Here is a 21654-nt window from a genome sequence, read left to right on the forward strand (position 1 = left end):
GAGAAAGGGAGGTGGAGGAGCAGGGAAGAAAGAGCCGGGGCCTGAGAAAGCCCAGCCCGGCTGATAGGGGAGAGATTGGTTTCAGCCGGAGCCGCGGCCTGCCAAGTCCACATCCTATCGGTGCGGCCTGCGTTTACTCAACATTCATCACCGCTGAACTCGGAAACTTTATCGACGCTGAAGGTTGGCGCCATCTCTGGGCCCGGCCACTCCCGGCCCTCCGATGGGCCCGATAGCCACTGATAGATTACATGAGATTGCTTCACTCCGGAGAACTGATTCCTAACCCCCTCGGGGAAGAGCCGAGGGGGTGCCCAGGGATGGGATGTGGGGGTGGGGGCGAGGCCGCGTGGGGCCGTGGGGGGCAAAGACCACGGCCCAGGGTGAAGGTGAGGGTGGGGTCAGGCCATATGTGTGGCAGGGTGGCTGAGGCCTTGCACACGGCCGCAAGCTCGCCGGAGGCCCAGGGAGGAGGCGTGGTCCCAGCAGGGCCCCGAGTATCTGGGCTGGGGAGCGACCCCATCCTCGGATGGGTGATAAGGGCTGACAGACGGGGCGGGGGCCGCGGCTCACGGAGCTGTCGCTGTGCAGCCTGTGTCAGACGGGTGGAGGCAGCTGGCTCCCTGGAAGGGGGCAGGGCTTCAGCAGGACGGCCCGGCCATGGGAGAGGTGGGCACAGCGCCCAGACCCCGGGGCAGCGGGGGGTTACGGACCTTCCCAGCAGCCAACCCTCCTCCTGCCCTGGGGTCCTCCAGGCCATGCCTGTGGGTTCACCTCACTCCGCCTTCAAGGCCATGGTGAGAGGGGCCCCTCATCAATGGCTGTACAGCTGGGCTGAGGCCTGAGGGGCAGCGGGTGAGCTCACCAGCCCAGGAGACTTCAGGTTTCATTCACAGAATTGAACCACAGCCCGAGGACGGGTGGTTCCTGCCATCCTCTTCCCGGTGGGCCATCCCGGAGATTCCCAGGGGCCAGGAGCAGGATTCACCCCAGACCCAGGGACCCTAATGTCCAGACCCTCAGATGCCTTTCAGAAAGGAGGAAGTCACGCCCTCTGACTCGGTTCAGCCTTTTCCTCGTTCCAGGGTCCCAGGCAGCAAATCAACCGCTCCCACCGCAGAGCTGCAGAAACAGAGGCTTCCCGGTCCCATGGGGGGATGGCAGAGCTGCAGGGCCTGCGCCCAGACCTCCTGCCCAGCTGACCCCTCGTCCCGGTGGGGCCCAGGGCTGCGGAGTCCTGGAAGCTTGTGGGACACTAGAGCTCTGAGCTCTGTGATGCCTGCCCTGGGCCTGCTTCCCTGCCTGAAACCAGGAGTTAACACATCAGCCTCCAACCCACAGAGGCGGAGCCTAGGATGCCGGAGTGGGGCTGTGGCAAGGGTGGGAGTCACCATCCGGAGCCTGTGCCGGGAGCGCATGGAGTTCTGGGGACCCACTGCTGCCGGGGTTCTCAGCACCGAATGCACACTGGAAAGGGTTAATATGGCAAATGTGATGTACACGTTACCACAATAAAAAACAGAAAATTCAGGCCGGGCGCGGTGGCTCACGCCTGTAATCCCAGCACTTTGGGAGGCTGAGGCGGGCAGATCACGAGGTCAGGAGATGGAGACCATCCTGGCCAACATGGTGAAACCCTGCCTCTATTAAAAATACAAAAATTAGCTGTGCATGGTGGCGGGCGCCTGTAGTCTCAGCTACTTGGGAGGCTGAGGCAGGAGAATCGCTTGAACCCAGGACGCAGAGGTTGCAGTGAGCCCAGATCGCACCACTGTACTCCAGCCTGGCGACACAGAGAGACTCTGTCTCAAAAAAAAAAAAAAAAAAAAAAGAAAATTCAAACAAAAAAGCAGGAAATGCCGCCCTCTCTGTGCTGTGGGCGCAGCAGGCGCTCCGGGTGCCTCTTCCCTTTCTCCTGGGACCGAGGCACAGAGCTGGCACATCCCTGCCGGTGCGCCCCACCCTGCGGGCACCTGCCCTGCCCACCACCGTGCCTCCAGCCACTTGTGGGTGTGGACACTGAGGCTGGGGCTCGCTGGGGTTCAGTCCTGCACCCCCTCCGTGAACTGTGGGTCTGCAGATAGGGTGGGGTTGCTGGTGGCCATGCGTGGTGGGAGCCCAGATAAGGTGACCTGTCCCGAGAGTGGTCCCAACAAACTTCCGATACCCATCAGGGTTTGGCCCTGCCGGGCTCCTACCAGGGAGGCCCTAGCTTCTGGCTCCACCCCCTGCAGCCCACACGGCCCCTGCCCCAGCCCACCCAAGGCTCTTGTGGACCTGCAGGTCCCCTCAAGAATAACCCACTGGAACGGGGTGCGGAGCCAGCCCAAGGCTCAGAGCCCTCCCAGCCCACGCACACCCCCATTCACAGAGATGGAGACGCAGCCTTAGTCGTAGTCACAGGCTCAGGTGTCTGTGGCAGATCTGACTGTGAGTAAGTGGTAGGCAGAGATTCATGCCCAGGCCACTTGGCTTCAGAGCCGGGAGCCCTGACCCCTCCACTGTGTGCTGGAGCCACCATGGCCACGGCCATCTTGGGGGTCCCGACCCCTCCACTGTGTGCGGGAGCCACCACGACCACGGTCATCTTGGGGCCCTGACCCCACCTCTGTGAGTGGGAGCCGCTACAGCCACGATCATCTCGGGGTCCTGATGCCCCGAGCTGTGAGCGGGAGCCACTGCAGCCACGGTCATCTCAGGGTCCTGAACCGTGAGCGGGAGCCACCGCGGCCACGGTCATCTCAGGGTCCTGAACTGTGAGCGGGAGCCACTGCGGCCACGGTCATCTCAGGATCCTGAACTGTGAGCGGGAGCCACTGCGGCCACGGTCATCTCAGGGTCCTGAACTGTGAGCGGGAGCCACCGCGGCCACGGTCATCTCAGAGCCTAGATGCTACAGCCCGAGTCAGACCCTGTGGCCGCTGGCCTTTTCGAGGGAGGAGGCCACACACAGCTGGAGCCCTGGAGGGTCAGCTGGTTGGGAGCTCAGGGAGTCCGGTTCTTGTCTGAATCCTCAGCACCCATCGCAGTCAGGGCGGAGTAAGTACAGAGGAAAAGTCTGGTCTACCATGGCTGCAGGGGAGCTGGGCTTTCCTCTTCCCGGCCCCCTCGCTCCTTCAGAAGGCAGCCTCTGGGCAGCCCACTATGTAGTTGGCAAGGGCACACGGGGAAGGGAATGCCTGTCGCAGAGGCTGGACCCCGCCGGGAGAGGTGCTGGCATCTGAGCTGGGCCCTGGGTCAGTGCGTCGCGCTGCGTCTCCCGCCCTTTCCTGGGTGACCTCATTCCCTGCTTGGAGCTCCCACTGTGTGCTTGGCGAGGACGTGTTCCCCATGCCACATCCTCACCCGTCACTGTGTCACCACCCGGTCCTCCACACCACCAGTCCCCCAACAGCCTCCCCAGTGGCTCTGCCACAGAGCACACAGACCCCTGTGTTCACTCTGTCCCATCAGGCTGGGGCTCCATGAGGTCACCTGGGGTCCCTGGTCCATGCCCAGTACACAGCAGGCACTCAGTACAGGTTTGGAGAGTACAGGAGACACCCGTGAGCATCCAGAGGCTGCCCGCCCCAGCCTGTCCAGCAGCCCCGTCCCCAGGACGGGTGGGGTGGCCCTGACAGCAAGGACCCCGCAGGAGTGAGTCACAGCCCCGGCACAGGGACAAGGACCCTGGCTCTCCGCAGGTGATGCCCCCACACTGGAGGGGCCTTTGCCCACAACGCTGGCTCTGGAGGCCCTGGCTTTTTCTCCATTTCCTTTTTCCTTCTGCTTGCTCTGCCTCTGGGGACAGGGCCAGGCACAGGGAGCAGATCCAGAAATCAGCGGGGAAGTATTTATGGAGCACCTACTGTATGCCCCAAACTGTCCTTGGGGAGGACAGAGCTGCCCGTATGCGTGGAGACCCCCCTGCAGACTGGGAGGGCTGATGGGGAGATCCTCGGGGCTGGGCACGCACCTCTGACCCTCACCACGTGAGAGGCACCACACCCCATATTAGGGGGTGGGGCCCTGGCCAAGGTGATGTCTGGTTCTGGTTGGACAGCCCCTCCCTACTTCCTCTCCTTAGATCTCAGCCCAGACTCTTTCCCTCCTTGCCCCGCCACTATTTTCCACTTACACATTTTTCACAAACACCCACACCTGTGGCTGATTTTCAGGTGCTGTGGGAGCTGACTGGGCCTCCAGCCAGGTCGGTCTCAGGCCGGTGGAGCCTGCCTCAGCCTGGTCTTGCCAACAAGACCCACCGTGCAGTATGAGTGGTTTCAGAACACAGGCGCACGCCCCCAAGGTGTCCTGAGCCCCCCTGTAGACATGGTCTCCTGGCATGTGAATTTCTGACAATGGGAAATCTGGAAGACCCCAGGTTTCCAGGCTATGCCACAGCCACAGACAGAAGGAGGACCCCCAGAGAACCTGCCACCTCAGCCTCGCGGTGTGGAAGGGGAAACTGAGGCCCAGGCTGGCAAGGGACTTGCCGAAGAGCTCAGAAACTATCCTGGGAGGCAGACCTACTAGACTGCCTTCCCATTTTACAGAGGGGAAGCTGAGGTGGGCAAAGGGGTTGGGACTGTCATTCAATAAGATGGTGCCACGTTCCCAGCCCGGCCGGCACTTCAGAAGTCTGGCAGAATGAGGTTCCGGACGGAAGTCAGGGCGGGGAGAGGGTGGAGTGGTGGGGGGCAGCCTGCAGGAGGGTCTGCAGTGGGCCCAGACATGGGGGCGGGAGGGAGGCTGGCTGGCCCCGGGCCGTCCCTGCCGGTTTGTGAAACTTGCTGTTCCCATCTGGGAGTGGCTGCTGGCTGCACTCCTCTGGGGAACTCCTGGGTCCTGGCCCCCAACTCAGGCCATGTGGGTCTGGGCTCTGAGGGTTGGCAGGTCCTCCAGAGGCCAGCCTGTCCATCCACCTGTGCCCAGGCAGCGAGGCCCCTAAAAGGCGGGCCTTTCCAGAGCCGGTGGTGGTGGTGGCAGAGGTCTCCCCTCCTGGGGCAGGGTCCGGGGTGGGAACTACTCCCCCAGGTCAAGGACAGCCTCTGGAGGAGGCCCTGCCCCCACACAGCAGCTCAGCCAATCCTTGAGCCTCACCCCTGGTCATTTGCATACTCCATTTCCATTGGCTGCCAGCTGTCCATTGGTTAGGACAGTGGTGCCCAGGCCATGGGGGTGGGGCTCTGGGGGGGGCGGGGCCCTGGGGTATCAGATTCTGGGTGACTCCTCCCAGCTCCAAGTCTAGGGTCAGAAAGCTGCATGGCGGTGCTGGGGGGCTTTAGTTACAGTGTAGGCGCTCCCCTTTCCTCGAAGGCTCCCTGACATCCATTCAGGGATGACTCAGAGCAGGAAAGATACTGGCCCAAGGTCGTACAGCCAAGAGGCCGGCATAGCTGGGACCTGGCCCCGAGTCCCGGCCCCTCTCCAAGGCTGGCCTCTTTTCTCCTGGGGGGGTCTGTTTAGGGCAACTTCTTATTTTTGGCTGCCTTGTCTCAGGGAGGGCTATTTGGGGGCTTTCTTTGCAAAACAATGATGATGATACTTTCGGAGCACCCCGAGTGCTCATCTCTCCCTCTAGGCTGTGTGTGTTGTAGGCAGTGGGCTCACGGGTGCGTCAGGGGAGGTGGGCTCACGGGTGTGTGTGCGGGGGAAAGTGTGTTCTCGCTTTTGTTCCTGGCATTTGGGTGGGGTGAGATAAGGGGAAGGGGGGCCACTCAGCTCGAGCAGGCAGATAGATAACGGCGATAGCACCTCCTCCACCACACAGCACGCATCGCCCTTTTCATCAAGTTCCCTTTTTTCTTTTTCGTTGGGGGGTGGTAGGGTAGAAAACCTCCCAAAGCCATGGAACTAGGGATGGGGGCCTCTCCCTCTCAGGTGTCAGCCACAAAGGGCGCGGGTCAGCTTAGGGCCTGCTGTGCCCAACACACCAGCAGCCAGCCCAGAGCCCATGATGGGAGGAGGGAGGGGATCCAAGGCGGCTGCGAGGCCCAGGGTCTGGAGGGCACAGGAAGACAGAAGCAGACGCACACGTGCCCTATAGGGCAGGTCTCACGGTCTACACCATCAGCTCCTTGAAAGGACTCCGAGGCCGGGCACGGTGGCTCAAGCCTGTAATCCCAGCACTTTGGGAGGCCAAGTCGGGCAGATCACGAGGTCAGGAGATCGAGACCATCCTGGCTAGCACGGTGAAACCCTGTCTCTACTAGAAAAAATACAAAAAACTAGCCGGGCAAGGTGGCGGGCGCCTGTAGTCCCAGCTACTCGGGAGGTGAGGCAGGAGAATGGCGTAAACCCAGGGGGCGCAGCTTACAGTGAGCTGAGATCCGACTACTGCACTCCAGCCTGGGTGACAGAGTGAGACTCCGTCTCCAAAAAAAAAAAAAAAAAAAAAGAAAGGATTCCGAGAGGGGGACCGGCCTCCCGTTTTTTAGAAAAGGACAGCAAGGCCCAGAGAAGTGAAGTGTCACTGGGGCAGGTGCTGAGCTCCTTCCTCGAGAAGCCCTGATGGGAACAGCTGGGAGGGGCAGGGAGACCTCAGGGGGGTTGGCCATGGCCTGCAGGGCAGGCTTAGCGGCATCGGCCCTATTTGACAGATGTGGAAACTGAGGCCTGAGCCTCTGGGATGTGTGTGAGAACAAGGGCCATGGGGGCAAATGCTGTACCCCCTGCTTGTTTGCTGTGGCCCCCGGTCTGGGTGACTGTGGCAACTATGGGGGATTGATAAGGGGTGGACTCTTGGATCACAGGGACAAATGTTCTGGAGCCATTCTGGCCGCTGTGTGATGTGACGAGGCCCTAGGTGACATCACTGAGGTCATCTGCACACTGGAGCCACTGGCCGAAAACCGTGCAGGAAGAATGCAAGCAGGATTCAGAGAGGGTGGGCTGCGGGCAGAGAGGGCTTTGGAGAGGTGGCCCAACCCCAGGGACCCTTGCCCTGGCATGTGTCCCCCATTAATACCACCGCTGTTTCAGGGTTTACTGAGACCCGCTGCACAAGGGCCCCAGATGCTTTCCCAGTTCTGCCCTGTCTAATTCCTCAAAGGCCAAGGAGGCTGAAACTGTGATCATGCCCGTGATACAGGTGAGGAAACTGAGAGGCTGCCGGCCAGGGGGCAGGATTTAAACGCTGGTCACTGGAGCTGACGTTTACCCCCTTCCCCCGCATACACACCCCACTGTACTGGAAATAGCTGACTTCCTTTTAGAATATTGAAACAAAACAAAACTCAAAAGTTAGAAAGAAACCAACTTTCTCACCAGAGGAGCTTATTTTCTGGGAACAGATGAACCCAAGAAACAAGAATAGAGGCAGGCCAGCCTCCACCCATCCCCTCCCACTGCCAGGATAGGCTGTGTGGCCCTCAGCCATCCCCTGTCCTGTCCTCTCTGTGCTTGGCCTTTCTCCCTGAAGGGGAGGGATGAGCCCCCTGGGAGGCTCGTGGGCTGCCCCCAGCTGCAAACACCCCAGAACCTCCAGCCAGGATGGAGACTCTGACCTCGGCTAGACTCTAAGCCAGAAGCCAGGGTCCCTTCTGTTCTCCTCATGCTGTGTGATCTCTGGTGAGTTACTCAACCTCGCTGAGCCTTCAGTTCTCCAAGGAGAATGAGGTCATAGGCACCCCTCCCAGGGCTGCAGAGTACTCCATGCCAGAACTGCCAGGGCTGGGTAACGGAGCTGTTGCCTAACCACGGCCACCATCAGGATTATCACAACTGGGGGTCCCAGAACCGCCCAGAACAGTCGCCACCCACACCGCCCCAGGGATCCTGCCTTTGGGATCCCAGAGGATCTCATTTTTCAAGAGTCACTTAAAAAATAAAATCCAGGAAGCGGGAAATGGCAAACTGGCCTGTACCCACTGGGACCCCAGGCGGCTCCACAGGAAGGCGAGAGAGCGGCTGGGCCACTGCCTCACGGAGACATCGTAGCTGCGGGGCCTCGGTTTCCCCCCTGCACAGCGGGCCCCTTGGCCCCCTCCACCCCTATAGCTGCCTCACCTGTCCCTCCTCCACCCCTATGGCTGCCTCACCTGTCCCTCAGCAGGAGGATTAGCTGCACGCCGGGCTCTAATCGCCGCTAATCGCTCCATCAGCGCCGGATCTCGGATCAGCTGAAGGAGGCGGCTTTATCCAGACAGACGCTGCGATGGCACCTGAGTCCCATCTGGGCGCAGCTGTCAGGTGCAGCAGCAGGGCCAGAGATGGCTGGGGACAGGGTGGGAGCCCATCTGGGGAGCACACAGGGCTTCTCAATGCAGGCAAGCCCCTCCCCCTCCCCAGCTGGCCAATGGGGCTCTTCCTGGGCCCTTCACATTTATTAAGTACCTACTGTATAACCGGGCACTGTTCTAGGCACCAGGGGGACACCAGGGATCCAAACAGGTGAAATGCCCGCTCTGGGGCATTGCATGGCCCGCAAGGCTGTGAGGAGGGCCCTGTGCTCCCACTCATTTGACAGGTGGAGAAACTGAGGCACGGAGACATGGCCCAAGACAGGCGCAGCCAGCCAGGCCCAGACTTCTGGCTTTTCCTCCACCTTTTGCCCACCGCCAGGCTGCTGGGAGGAGCACTTCCCCGACAGAGGGCTTCCTCACAGTCCTGTGGCCCATGGTTACGAGCTCCCAAGTTTCCCGAGTGTCCAGCATTACGACGTGTTCCTGCTGTTTCTCCTCTGAGCAGACGCTGCGCCCTGCCTGTGCCTCCCCAGCCTGGGCCCTGCTGTGAGCTAACTCTGCACCGCTGGACACGGGGTCTGTGCAGAGGCCGCAGCGGTGTAGGCCGGACACTCTGTGGTTCACGGCCCGGCCCAGAGGCCAAAAGAGACTGGGAGAGACGGCCAAGGGCTCCCACCCACCCCAGGCCCCCATCCTCCTCACCCTCCTCCCTACCTTCTTTTTCAAAAACATAATTTATCTGTGTATTATCAAGAAATCCAGACACTTTAATCAGTGAGCTATGAAGTCAGAATTTCCATTCTTATCTTCGGGAGGAGTGGAAATGGAGGAGATAGGCGGCGGATCGCTGGTGGGGAATGTTAATGGGTGGAGAGGCTGGGCTATTGGCCACCGAGAAGCTGGTATCTCCTCCATTATCAAGGCTGTATCTCACCCACCATCTTGGCGCAGTAATGGGGCCAGTTCAACTTTCCCAGTTATCACAGGAGCTGAAACCTGTGCCCGCCAGAGGCCCGGACCAGGAGACAGTGCAGGGCGGACCAGGCCACAGCCTGCAGAGCTGGAAGGGTATGGAGATGGTCAGCTTGAGCCCAGGCCCCAGAGGGCCTGGGTGCCCACCGACCATTGCCACGGCGGGGGTAGGGGGTCTCTCTGGTCTCTGAGAAAATGTTTGGGTAGAGCTGGGTGTGGGCCTATGAGCAATGGGGGAACTGAGGCCGACTGCCTCAGGGACCCAAGAAGGCTGGGGTAGTCCCAAGCCTTCCTGAGCTGTTCCAGGCCCATGAAGTGGAAAGAGGGTAGGTGGTGTTGGGGACAGCAGCAGGACTGAGGTGCAAACACCCCATCCTCCTGCCTTGGGACTTGCAGGGTGTCCCGTCCCCTCCAGGAGCATATCCAGGGCCCAGGCCCGGGTTCAGGAACTATCAATCATAAACAGGCAGCCTGGGGGCACCTGGGGGCCCTGCCCCTGTGGGTCCCAACCTGAGACACGGCTCACGTGCTTCGGCCCCTCGGGCCCAGGTGTGCTCAGCGAACCCCTAAATGTTGAGGGGTTGCTTGCCTGTCCTCAGGGCCCCTCCTCGAGACGGGGCACCCAGGCCCTAAATAGAGCACCTCTGTCCATTGGGAAGAAGGCGCCTCCAATCCACTCCTTCCAGCCCCCAAGGATTGACTGACGGACCACAGGGCGCAGAACAGCAGCCTTGATCAAGGGCTCCTGGCTGGCTGGAAATGCCCAGGGCTGGCCCTGCCCTACGTGGGCCAGGTCTAGTCGTGGCTCTGATCTCTTTCCTACATCTCTAAGGCTCTGCAGTGGCCACTTTGGCCCAGAGCGGGGAAGGGACTTGCTCAGGGTCACACAGCCAGAGGACACAGTATTGAGGCCAGAGCTGGATCTGCCTGGAGACACAGGAAGGCCTCAGTTTCCTCAGCCTGAAGACGGGCGTCCCCTGGCCCAGAGGGAGCAGGGAAAGTTCTCCTGTAAAAACCACTACTGCTGCCCTCCTCTCGCTCCCTCCTCAAAATATTTGCTGGGTGGTTTCTCCGCCCAGATCTAGGAGCTCAAGCTCCAGGGCTGGGGCTGACCTTGAAACTCTCTAAGTCTCAGTTTCGCCATCTGCACACTGGGCCTCCCTCAACGGCTGCCGGGAGGACATGCAGCCACATCTATCAAATCCTGGGTGCGGTGGCCGAGTGCGAGTCAGGGGCCTAGTAAATGCCCAGTAAGTGCTGTGACGCCGGTGAGCCTGGGGCTGAGTGTGGAGAGGGGCTTAGGCCCTGGGATCACATCGGGGGGAGGGCCCTGTGGCCATTGATGGCTCTGAGTCTCGGTTTCCCCTCCCATCACCAGGGTCTGGGTGCCTGATGCCAGAGGAACCCCAAGAGAGGCTGAGGGAGCAGCTGCAGGCACCTGGTCCCTCACTGGGGGCTGACAATGTCCAGGACAGACGCACCATCAACCGTGAGGCCCCGTCCCCTGTCCCCGGAGGACTCCCCAGCAGGTCTTTCCTCACGCACCACTTCAGGAAGGAGCCACGACCAGCCAGCCCAGGGCCTCCCTCGCTCCTGCTCCCTCGGTCTGACTTGGGGAGCTGGGGCTTGATGGAAGAAAGGGAAGTTGAGGCAGGAGGCAGTGATGAGCACAAGTGCCCAGGAGGAAGTGGGAAGGAGCGGGCCCACGCGAGGCCGGCTGTGACAGAGACACCTGAGGGACGTCAGCAACCTGGGGAGGGGAGGGGGGCCCCTGCCCTGTGTGTGTGGATTTTGTTACACAGCACAGACCACACGGGGCCCTGGCCCAGGCCGCGCCTCTCGTGTTGGGTGGCATCCCTCCTCACAGCCCGGTGAGGTGAGCATCACTGCTCCATTTTATAGTGGGGAAACTGAGGGTGGCTGAGTGACTTGCACGAGGACCGGGCAACCCTGGAACCCAGCCTGGTGCCCCACGATACCCCCATTTTGCAGAGATGGAGACTGAGACTTGGAGAAGCAAGGTAACCTGCCTAGAATGACAGAGAATCTAGGACTCTTCACTCCAGGATTCCAACCATGGCTGCTCACAGGGACGCTCCCGGAGGAACCCGGAAGCCCGCAGTGGCCGCCCTTCCTTCTCAGGAAGCCACACCCCTGACAGTCCAGCAGGTCCTAGGCACAGGCAGCCCGCCCGGGAGCTAGGGCAGGGCCACCCTGCCCTGCCGCTGCCTCCACAGCCAGAGCACCACTGTGTGCTGCGAGACTCTAGTACAGCCACCCACCCTCTCTGACCCCCGAGTTTCTCATGTGCGAAATGGGTGGAGAACCCAAAGCTAAGTGGTCTGGAGAAGGGCAGGACGGGGATGCCCATAGGCGCTTAGCAGACAGGACCCCTCAGCACACCGGGCTCACTCCAGCCCCAGGTGGGGAACTGAGGGAACCAGGAGAGCCAGGGCCTGGGGTCTCGGAAGCTGCCCTCCAGCCCCCAACACCCATTTCAGAGGTGGGGAAGCGGAGGCTCCCAAGACCACAACCAGTGGCCCAGGGGAAGCTGGGGAAGCAGACGGAGGCACAGGAGGCTGAGGGGAGGGGCCTGCTTATCTGCTAACCCGGCTCTGCCCAAGGTCAGCCGCCACATTCCTGCCCCAGCAGGGCCACTGCCTTCTCCCAAAACACGAGGCAGCTGGGGAGGGAGGAGGAGATGGGGAGGAACCTGGGCCTCTCCGGGCTGCAGGCTGCACTGGGGCTGGTGGCCTGAGGGGGCTGAGTGGGCACTGCCCAGAGACAGCTGGGCCCACCCCCAGGGTCCACGGCCCCAGCTCCCATGTCACGTAACCTCACTCATGTCACATGTGACACGTCCCATGTCACGTAACCTCACTCATGTCACGCCTCCAGGGCCTCCGTTCCTCGCCAGTAAAATGGGTTGGCCAATGCCAATGATGATCTTAGCAGCGGGCAAGAAGACGACGGCTGGGGCTGGGATGTTAGGCCGGCCCAGCCCAGGGTGTGGCACACTCAGTCCCTCCTCCCTTCAAAACCTAACACTGAAGGAGGGGAGGGCAGTGGCACTCTGCTAAATGTCCAGCCCTCAGGGCTTTTGGCAAAATATCAGTGATGCAACCAGCAGCTCCAGAGGCAGCAAAGTCCCTCATAGACGTGCCCGTAGGACAGCCCTTCCTAGCCCGCGCCCCACACAGCAGCCAGGCAGGAGGTGTTCTTAAAAAGCTCCTCCATCAACAGAGAAACAGAGGCCCCAGACATAGCCACTGTCCACAGGGTCATAGCGAGGCCAGGCCAGGACGTGAGGTTGCACTGTTGTCCGAAGTGGTCCCCAGACTGGTCACCTCCCTCTCCAGAGTCCGGCATCAGCCCGGAGCCCTGAGGGTGCAGCCCAGGTGGTGGGGCAAAGCCCCTGCAGTGGGGATGGGGTGGGAACCTGGGGCCTCCCCATTGAGCATCCTGGTCCTCACCGGGCCTCCCACCCCTCTGTCCTCAGCCCACCCAGTGACCCCATGAACAGGGAGCACCATGTCACTTGGCATGAACAACTCAGGTCGCCTTCCTGACCCGGGACCCTGGGTCTGCTCCAAACAGCTGCTATTAAGCACCCACTGTATACCAGCCCTGTTAGACTACTCAACACAGCTCGGATAGGAGGGACCCTGTTACTCCCACTCTAAAGAGGAGTCTCCAAGGCGGGCATCTGGGAGACACTGGCTGAGGCCACCTGGCTGAGAGCCACACCCCCTGTCCTTACTCTGGGGTCCGTAAGTCAGGGCCACATGCTAAACATGAAAGCTGGTGTTAGGCAGAGGGCAGGACCAGACCACCCCCCGTTTCCTCCTCGTACGGGGGCAGGACTCGAGTCTCGGCCTCGTAGGACCTTCTCATCCTCATTTGAAAAATGGGTGTGCCCACTGAACCCACTGAGGCAGGGAGGGCCGCCACCATGACGTCGCCTGGGCCCAGAAAGATGGCAGCTCCCCAGGAACTGCCAGTGTGCCTTCCTGCGAGGACCCCCACTCCTCCCGACCCACCTTCTCTCCTGGCCCTGCCAACAGCGGGCTGGGGACCCTCGATAAGCCCTGGGCCTCTCACTTGGCTGCCTGGCCCCACAGCCCTTCTGGCGTGGCTTGGTCCAGGCCCTCCCAGAGCCGGGTGGGGAGGTGGAGAGGCACGCGCAGGAGCATCATCTCGGCCCCTCCGTGCTGCCCTCGCCAAAGGGAAGCCCCAGCCCAGAGAGGGCCACACAGCCTGGGGAGTCGGGCTGCGCTGGAGGGAAAGGCCAGCCAGCTAGAGGGTGGGTGTCAGGGGCTGCCCCGACCTGGGGCCCGTGCGGTGAGCTCCATGAGCAGCAGCGACCCTGTGTGTTTCACATGCTGGACTGTCCTGCGAGACAGCTTGGGAAGAGGGACTTCTCCATCTCAGATGAGCTGGAAACCACAGATCTGACCCAAGTGACTGACCATGAAGGGGAAGAAGGGGAGGAGGAGGGGGAGGGTGAGGAGGAAGGCAAAGAGGAGGAGGAGGAGGAAGGGGAAGGGGGAGGAGGAAGGCCCTTGCCAGATGGCACTGCCAGTCCCATGGGTGGGCATTAGGCTGCTGGGGAGGAGGGAGAGGAGGGGGAGGAGAAAGAGGAGGAGGGAGAGGAGGAAGAAGAGGAGCGGGCGGGGGAATGAAGGGGAGGAGGAAGGGGAGGAAGAGGAAGGGGAGGAGGGGGAGAGGGTTAGTAGCAGCTGTCTCGGATAACAGGTATTTTCCTTCCATTCTCACAACAATGCTCAAGGGGCAGGTACTATCATTACACTCACTTTGCAGATGGGAAAACGGAGGCTCACATGGGCAGGCCTTGCCCATAGTTCCATGGCCAGTAAGTGGCAGAGCTGTGGTGTGAGCAGGCCATGTCTATGTTGAGCCGAGCGTCCATCTGGTCATTTATCTGACAGAGAGTTCCGGCAGGCCCACTCTGTGGGGACAGGACTGACCCAGTCCTGCTCTCAGGGAGCTTGCGGGCCTGAGCGGGGAGTGGGTGATGGGATGGGCTGGCAAGGCCATCAGGCAGGTGTGGACGGGGCCTCCGAAGGAGCACTGAGCTGCATGGGGGCCGCCTGCATACAGGCGAATTCCAGGGGCCAAAAGGAGCCAGAGAGGAGCCACTCAAGTCTCGACTTGCACACAGGCCCTAACGAGGGGCTCACCCCCGACGGGCACCAGCTCTCCCCTGGTCCGTAAGGCCACATGCGTTGCCTGCAGCTTGTAAGTGGCTGATCCCTCACCCATGGGGTCATCTGCCTCCTAATGACACAACCAAGGACAGCGCATCCAGAGTGGTGGGACTCATGAAGATTGCGCAGCCAGGCGGGGCGCAGGCGACCCCCTCTGCAGGTTCTCGAACCCCCTTCCCTTCAGTCTGGGCCACTCCTGCCTGAGTTTAGGGTGGCAGACGAGGTGTGGAGAGCAGACCTGTGGCTGTAGCCTCAGTTTCCCCCTCTGTGAAATGGGGTCAGGAGCCACTGGGTACCTCCAGGAATACCCAGGGGTATGGTGGCCGGGTGGGCAGGAGCCCCACCAGGGCCCCAAGTGTGGCCGGGCCAGGTCCATGGGGTTGGCGATACCAATCGGCCAGGCAACAGCTGCCTCCAGGAGGAGGCTGTCGATGGCAGATAGGCCAGCGGGAGTATTATTCACAAGCCCGTCAAGCCCAGGAACGTCTGGTTGGCATAGAAACAGGAGATAAGGGGCACAATTAATGGCATCACATTCCCTCCTCCTTTCTTCCCCAACTGACCCATTTAAATCCCCAGCGGTGCTGGATGCCACGCTGGGTTCCTGGTGACCTCCGGGGAGGGACTGGCAGGGCTGACGGCAGTCCCAGGCCCAGGGAGGGCCCGGATAAGCCTCCCAGGGGACTCCCCCTCTGTGCAGTAATGTCTTAGGAAGGAGGCCGTCTGGGGGTCAGCCAGGGAGGGGCTGGGGAAAGACCTCAGAGGGCCTCTGGTCCCAAAGGCCCATTTCACAGATGTGGAGACTGAGGCTGAGAGAGGCCCAGGCGGCAGGGCAGACAGAAGCCAGAGGATGGAGAGAGGGCAGCGTGGTGTTCACAGACACACCCTTAAGGAGCGCAGGCCCAGCCACCTGGGTTCCAACTCTGGCTCCATCACTTGCTTGGGCAAGAAACTTCTCTGTGCTTCAGTTTCCCCAGATGTAAAATAGTGATCAGAAGAGGACCTGCTTTAAGTTAATACACAGCCTGGCACAGAGAGGGCCCTTAAGTATTGACTGTTAGGAATATTATTCTTACCATCAAATAAACATGAGCTGTCTGCCTTCCCTGAGGCCCAGGAAAGCGGGCAAACCACAACCGGCCCAGAGCTGGGTGACGGCGTGGGCTCCGGGGTCCGGCAGATCCTGCTGGAATCCAGGTTTAGGGGTGGGGGGCCTCAAGAGTACCTCCCGATCTCTAATTCCCTCTGCTAAATGTGGCTTGAGGGCAGGTGCGGTGCCTCATGTCTGGCACCCCAGTACTTTGGGAGACTGAGCTGGGAGTATAGCTTGTACCCAGGAGTTCAAGACCAGCCTGGGCAACATAGTGAGACTCCATGTCTATTTTTTTTTTTTTTTTTTTTTGAGACGGGGTCTTGCTCTGTCACCCAGGCTGGAGTGCAGTGGCTGGATCTCAGCTCACTGCAAGCTCTGCCTCCCGGGTTCACGCCATTCTCCTGCCTCAGCCTCCCGAGTAGCTGGGACTACAGGCGCCCGCCACCTCGCCTGGCTAGTTTTTTGTATTTTTTAGTAGAGACGGGGTTTCACCGGGTTCGCCAGGATGGTCTCGATCTCCTGACCTTGTGATCCGCCCGTCTCGGCCTCCCAAAGTGCTGGGATTACAGGCTTGAGCCACCGCGCCCGGCCTATTTTTTTTTTTTAAATTAACTAAAAAGAAAAAGAGAGAGAAAGAGAGAGAAAGGGAGAAAAACGTAGCTGGGATCAGGACTCTGAGATGATAGTGATGGCTTTGCAGCCCAAGCACCAAGCCAGCTGCAGGCACCATTTCCCTCAGGGTGGTGACTGGCAATGGGGCAACTGGGCCAAGGACCAAGTAAGCTGAGGGCAGGACCTGCAGCCCCTGGATGGCAGACACTATCATACCCGTTTTTCCAACAGGGGAAACTGAGACCTATGGAAGTCACAGTAACTTGTCTCCCGTGGTTCGGCACCAGGATCAGCCAGGCTGCCAAAGCTCCTTCTTTCCTGGATGCTCTGCTACCACCCTGGGTCGTGGGCATGGTAAGGTGGCCTCTGAGAGCCTCGACACCCAGGCGCCTCCCATGCATGGAAGGCCACTGTGGATGGCTCTGTGCAGACGTCCCACTCACATTCATAACACATCACAGAAACCACCCCATCGCCCTCTGGGCCCAACCCAGCCCTCTCTGGAACTGGAACTGGCCCTTGCCAGATGGCACTGCCAGCCCCACGGGTGGGCGTTGGGCTGCTGGGGAGAGCAGGTGGGTGACTTTGAAGCTTGGAGTGAATTAGTCATCCTGTGGCTACCAATAATTTGTTTAATCAAAGTCTGAGAGTGTGTGAAAAGCACCTTCCTCTGAGCTGCGGCAGCTGCCTGGGCTGGGACAGGAGGGGCTCAGGGACGCCCTGCCCCGCCCCACACCCAGGCTCCTTCCGGAAGGCCCTAACCAGCCGGCCTGGGGTTCTGTCTGGCCTGTGGGATCCACGGGCCCTTCCACTGCAAAATGCCCCTGTGGACCCTCAATATCTCGACTGACCCAGGGACCCCCACAGCCCTGGGGACCTATTCTTGACTCCATTTTTCAGAGCGGGAGGCCAAGGACCTGCCTGACTCCACCACTCCCGACCTCACTCACACCTGCTGGCACATGCTGGCCCCCTAGCCCCAGGCGCCTCTCAGCCCTTGCTCCCCCGACAGCAGCGGAAGATTGAGGCCAGCCCTACAATGCCAAAGGTCACCCCCTTCCAAGAAGTGTCCCTGACCACCGGACGTGCCCCCTGCTCCCCTTGGCTACCCCCTCTGCCCCTCTCATTTGCCACTGGGACCCAGGGCCTGTATGCAGTAGTGCTCGGCAAACAGTGCTCAGCCCAGGCAGGTCTGCGGTGCCTCCTCACCAGGGCACACTGGCCTCCCCCAAAGCAGCCTGGGCCATGGAAACCACCCTGATTTTTTTTTTTTTTTCAAGAAAACTCCAAGCAGTGTACACTCGGTTCTTGCCAGGAACTACCAGCAACGCCAGCAGGATTCAAGGGGAAAACAGCCTCTCTCCCTCTGGAGGTGTCAAACCCACCTCTGTACCGTCTATGAGGAATCGGGGCGGGGTGTCCTCCCCCTTCCCCCTCCTGGCCGGGCGAAGTCAGTTTTCTTTCATTTTGACGGACTGTACCACCGGCCACAGGGGAGGATCAACTTCTTGGCAATTAAGTGTGTTTGGGGAGAAAACTCCCCCAGACAGACCAGCGCAGGGACGCCGGCTCCCCGGCCCCAACCAGGCCCGTTCCAAGCCCCCACTCGCCCCGGTCGCGACGCCCCCGCGCTGTTCTCCAACCCGGCCGGGCCTGGTGGCCAAAGATAAGGCCCCTTATCGCTCTTGGCAATCGCCATCGGGCCGACCGGCCAGGCGCTTATCAGAGCTCACATCGACTCGGGCGGGAGGAAAGCCCAGCGGGCTGGGGGCGCCGGGGGTCCCGAGCTGCCCCGGCCCCGAGCTCCCCGCCGGCGGCCCGGCCTATCGCCTCCGCCATCTGGCCGGCCAAGGCCGCGCTCCCGCCTCGCCCTGCCCCCGCTCCCACGTTTGAAGTTAATAAATGGAAGCGCCTATCGCAGCCACCATCGGTTGCGCGCCTTATCAGCGCGGCACATCTATCTCCGCACGGAACAAAAGGCGCACAGAGGCGCGGGCAGCTGCGCCAGGGCTTTGATGGGGGCGCGGGTGGGGGGTGGGCGGCCCGAAGCGCTCGGCCCCCTCCGCTCTGCACTCGCGGCCGGGCCGCAGGTGAGGCCAGGGCAGCGGGCACGCACAGGCGCTGGCAGAGGGCGGGCGGGCGCCTCCGCTTGGTGACAATCAGCCTTCGCATCTTAACGTGCTGAGATCTGCCAGGGGGAGGAGGAGCCCCGGGCCGCGAGCGACAGGGAGGGTCCGCGGCCCCGCCTCCCTCGTCCGGGCCCTTCCTCTGTCCCGGTCCCAGGCCACAACGAGGATGGGCCGCTAGGGCTCACCGTGCACCCGCCGCGGTCCCAGTTCCCAAAGTGCGCGCGCTCTGCCCGCCCCGCTGGGCTGGGCTACGGGCTCTCGTAGGCGCTGGCTGCCTTATCGGCGCTGGAAATCGGTTCCCAACCTGCGATCTCCCTGCCCGAGCTATCTGCATTTCTCATCACAGCGAAACACACACACACACACACACACACACACACACCCCAGAACCGAACACAGGCGCTCAGGGGAGGAAGGAAAAAGAAACCAGAGCATAAGCGCGGATCGGGACCTGTGGGTGGTTTTTAATACTTGAGTTGACATGATAGAAGGCGACTTTCGGGAAACAGGTCCCGTTTGCACTGAGGGAGTTGGGTTACGGGAACCGGTTCATGCCGGTGACCCCCGCCTCAGGAGACCTCCTGAGTAGGGAAGCTCCCACAGGCCCTGCGCAAGGGGTCCTGGTGGCAGTGGTCGTGTGGACAAAGGAGGCAGTGCCCGGGCGCCTGCGGCTGGGCAGCGGGCCGGTTTCCGTCGTGGCCTCCTGGCAGGGCTCAGACGAGCTGCCCGTCAGGCTCCGGGGAGGCGCCCCAGGGAGGAAGACCTGTGCCTGGGCCCTAACCATGAGGCGCAAAGTTATTATTGGCCTAGGGTGGGGAGGGGAGCTTCCTGTGCTCTTGCTCCCTCCTGGCACAGCCCAGAGGCCCAGGCCAGACAGTGGTCCCGAGAGCGCAGTTCTCATCGTGGGGGCACTGGCAATGTGGCGGTGGGGCCGCAACCTCTGACCCCCCAGGGAGCCCGACCAGCAAGAAACTTGGTTGCGTGCAGGGGCGACCCCGGCCTGGGGCTGCGTCCTGGGAGGCCCTTCTCTGACTCAGAGCAGCCCCCTGGGATGCCAGGGGGTACCCGCGGGCATCCGAGGGCACCATTCGTTGCCCATGCCGCCTTGGCTGGGACATTTGCAGGGTCCAGGAGGTGTCACCAGGCAGGCAGGGCCTGGGTTCAGGACCCCAGCACTAGGGCACGGGGTGGAGATGTCTGGGGGGCTGGAGCCAAGTGCCTAGGCTGCAGCAGCTGCGCGCTCCCCCCTCCCCTGCCCTGCGGCTCTGCGACGGCACCGGTGGGGGTGGGCGCGGGCGGGTCCTTGCCACTTGGCCAGGCATCTCCACGCGGCCCCGGGTGTCCCCTCTCCCTCCCAGGTCTCTCTCCGCTTCTAGATACAAAGCCTGGGAGAGTCAACCGCGCGAGATAAGATCACAATTTCAGCCCGTCCCGACAGAACGATCTTATCAGGACGGGACTTGCAGAATGGAATATTTTAAACTTTATCTGAGCCCAGATCGGGGCCGCCCTATCGCCGCACCATCTCGCAGATGCGGGGGAGGGGCAGGCCGCGAGGGGCCAAGCGCTGCCCGGGCCGCGCCCCCAACCACCCTCCTCCCGGCCTCCGGGCGGCCCCCCCCTGGGCTGGACCCCCTGGTGCCCAAGTCGAGACGCGGGGGCCCAGGCCGCCGGCGGAGATTAGATTACGGCGCGCTTGGCACAGCGCGGGGGGCGCGGCGCGGGGTGAAGGTCGCCTGCGCCCGGGGCAGAGCGGGGACAGGCGGGGGCGGCGCTGGCGGCAGGGCCCCGGCGGGGGTCGGGCGCGCGGCGGGGACGGCGGGGACGACGGGCAAAGTTTGACTCACGCTTGATCTGCCGGGGGTTGCTCTGTTTCCTCCTGGACATGTCTCCGGCGCCGCGTGCCCTCCCGGCGGCCGCCTCTAGCCCCGGGCGGGCGGCGGCGGGCGGCGGGGGCGCGGCGGGGCCGCGGGGCCTCTCATGCCCCCGGCCCCCGGTTTCCGCGGCCGCCCCAGCCCGCGCCCCCAGCCCGCACGTCCAGCCCCGGAGCCGCTGGCGCCGCCGCGGAGGCCCGAGAGGCCACGGTCCTGCGCTGCGGGTGCGCGGACTGCCCGGCGGGCGGGTGCCGGCTCCTCCGCTTCCGCGCACTCGCCGCCGCCGCCGCTCAGCTTTTCTCAATGGAACCCGCGGGCGGCGGGCGGCGGAGCAGGCGGCCACTGCGAGGGCGCTCCGGCGGCGCGGGAGGCGCGGGGCGGGGCGGGGCCTGAGCGTTGTCGGCCGCCGCGCCTCCCGCCCCGCCACGCCCCCGAGCGCCGGCCCCGCCCCTCTCCGCCTGCTGGGCCCTGCACCGCTCCGGTGTCGCCCCCAGCGCCGCGACCACGCCCCAGGCCGCCGGCTCTTCACGGCGCTGTCTCCGCCCCCAGCGCTGCGGCCCCGCCCCTGTCCGTCTGGGCCTTCAGGGCACTGGCCCCGCCCCGCTCTATGCCCCGCCCCTTCCTGGTTCGGCCCTGCCCCAGTCCCGGGGAGACCTCTAGCCTCCCTCCCCGACTCCTCCTTTGCCCGGAGGCCACGTCCCAGGCCCGGCTGGGACTCTGAGACCTATTCGGTTCTGTTCTGTTCTTCTGCCCCGCGGCACGGCATCCCGCGCCCCGCCTCTTGGTGCCAGCTCCGCCCCCAAACCTGACCCGACCTGGTTGGGCCCTGAGACGCCGAGGCTCCGCCCCCGCCCTGTAACTCCGCCCCCAGCCCGTGGTTCCTTCCCAGACCCTTGGGCTCCGCCGCCCGCTCCACGTGCGCGGTGGGGGCAGTGATGACCGGCTCAGGAAGCCCGAGGCCTTGACGCCCACGTTTGTCTTGGGCCAGACTTGGGGTGTGGAGCGGATTCGGGCCGGGAAGGGGGCTTCCGTCCCAGACTGCGGTGAAAGCAGCACGGGGTCCGCCACCTGCCATGGCCCCCAAATGGTGTTAGTCCGCACCCTCAGGACAGCGAGGAGAGCGGGATCTCGGGTCTTCCCCTGTGAGCTCAGACCAGGCTGGAAATCGAGGAGGGGGTGCGGGAGCCGGCAGCCCTGGGCGTTGCCCCTTGGGGCCTCTTTCCTCACCGAGCCTCTCCAGGGCGCCCCACAGGAGACCCACGAAGGAGATGCCCACAGCGCCCGGGCCACAGCCCCCTCTCGGGGCAGTCAGAGGTCAGCGAGGTTTGTGGGCGCTGTGCTGTCAGCTCAGGCCTGGAAATGGAGAACCGGGCTGTTGCCCTCTGGGGTGTGTTAATGGCGCCCAAGAGCCCCACCTGATGGAGGCTCAGGGACTTGCTCAAGGTCACGCACTGGGGGGTGTCCCCCACTCCCAGCTGAGTTGTATCATTTCCTTTTAATGTTCTCGGCCTGCACTTGCTGCCTGCTTCCCCATCCCCATACTCATTAGAAACAGGGGTGAGTGGGCCCAGGGGCAGACAG

General features: G+C 62.5%; 1 protein-coding gene across 1 annotated transcript in view; it reads right to left on the bottom strand.

Annotated features, from left to right (window-relative positions):
- Positions 1-20451, bottom strand: part of ZFPM1 (zinc finger protein, FOG family member 1) — a 74262-nt gene extending 53811 nt beyond the window's left edge. The window contains 1 exon segment of the mRNA XM_021932280.2: positions 20047-20451. Within this exon segment, the coding sequence (XP_021787972.2) occupies positions 20047-20086 (40 nt within the window). The 5' untranslated portion in view covers positions 20087-20451.
- Positions 20452-21654: the final 1203 nt, after the last annotated feature.

Source organism: Papio anubis, chromosome 18 (assembly GCF_008728515.1).
Source record: "Papio anubis isolate 15944 chromosome 18, Panubis1.0, whole genome shotgun sequence".
Classification (NCBI taxonomy): domain Eukaryota; kingdom Metazoa; phylum Chordata; class Mammalia; order Primates; family Cercopithecidae; genus Papio; species Papio anubis.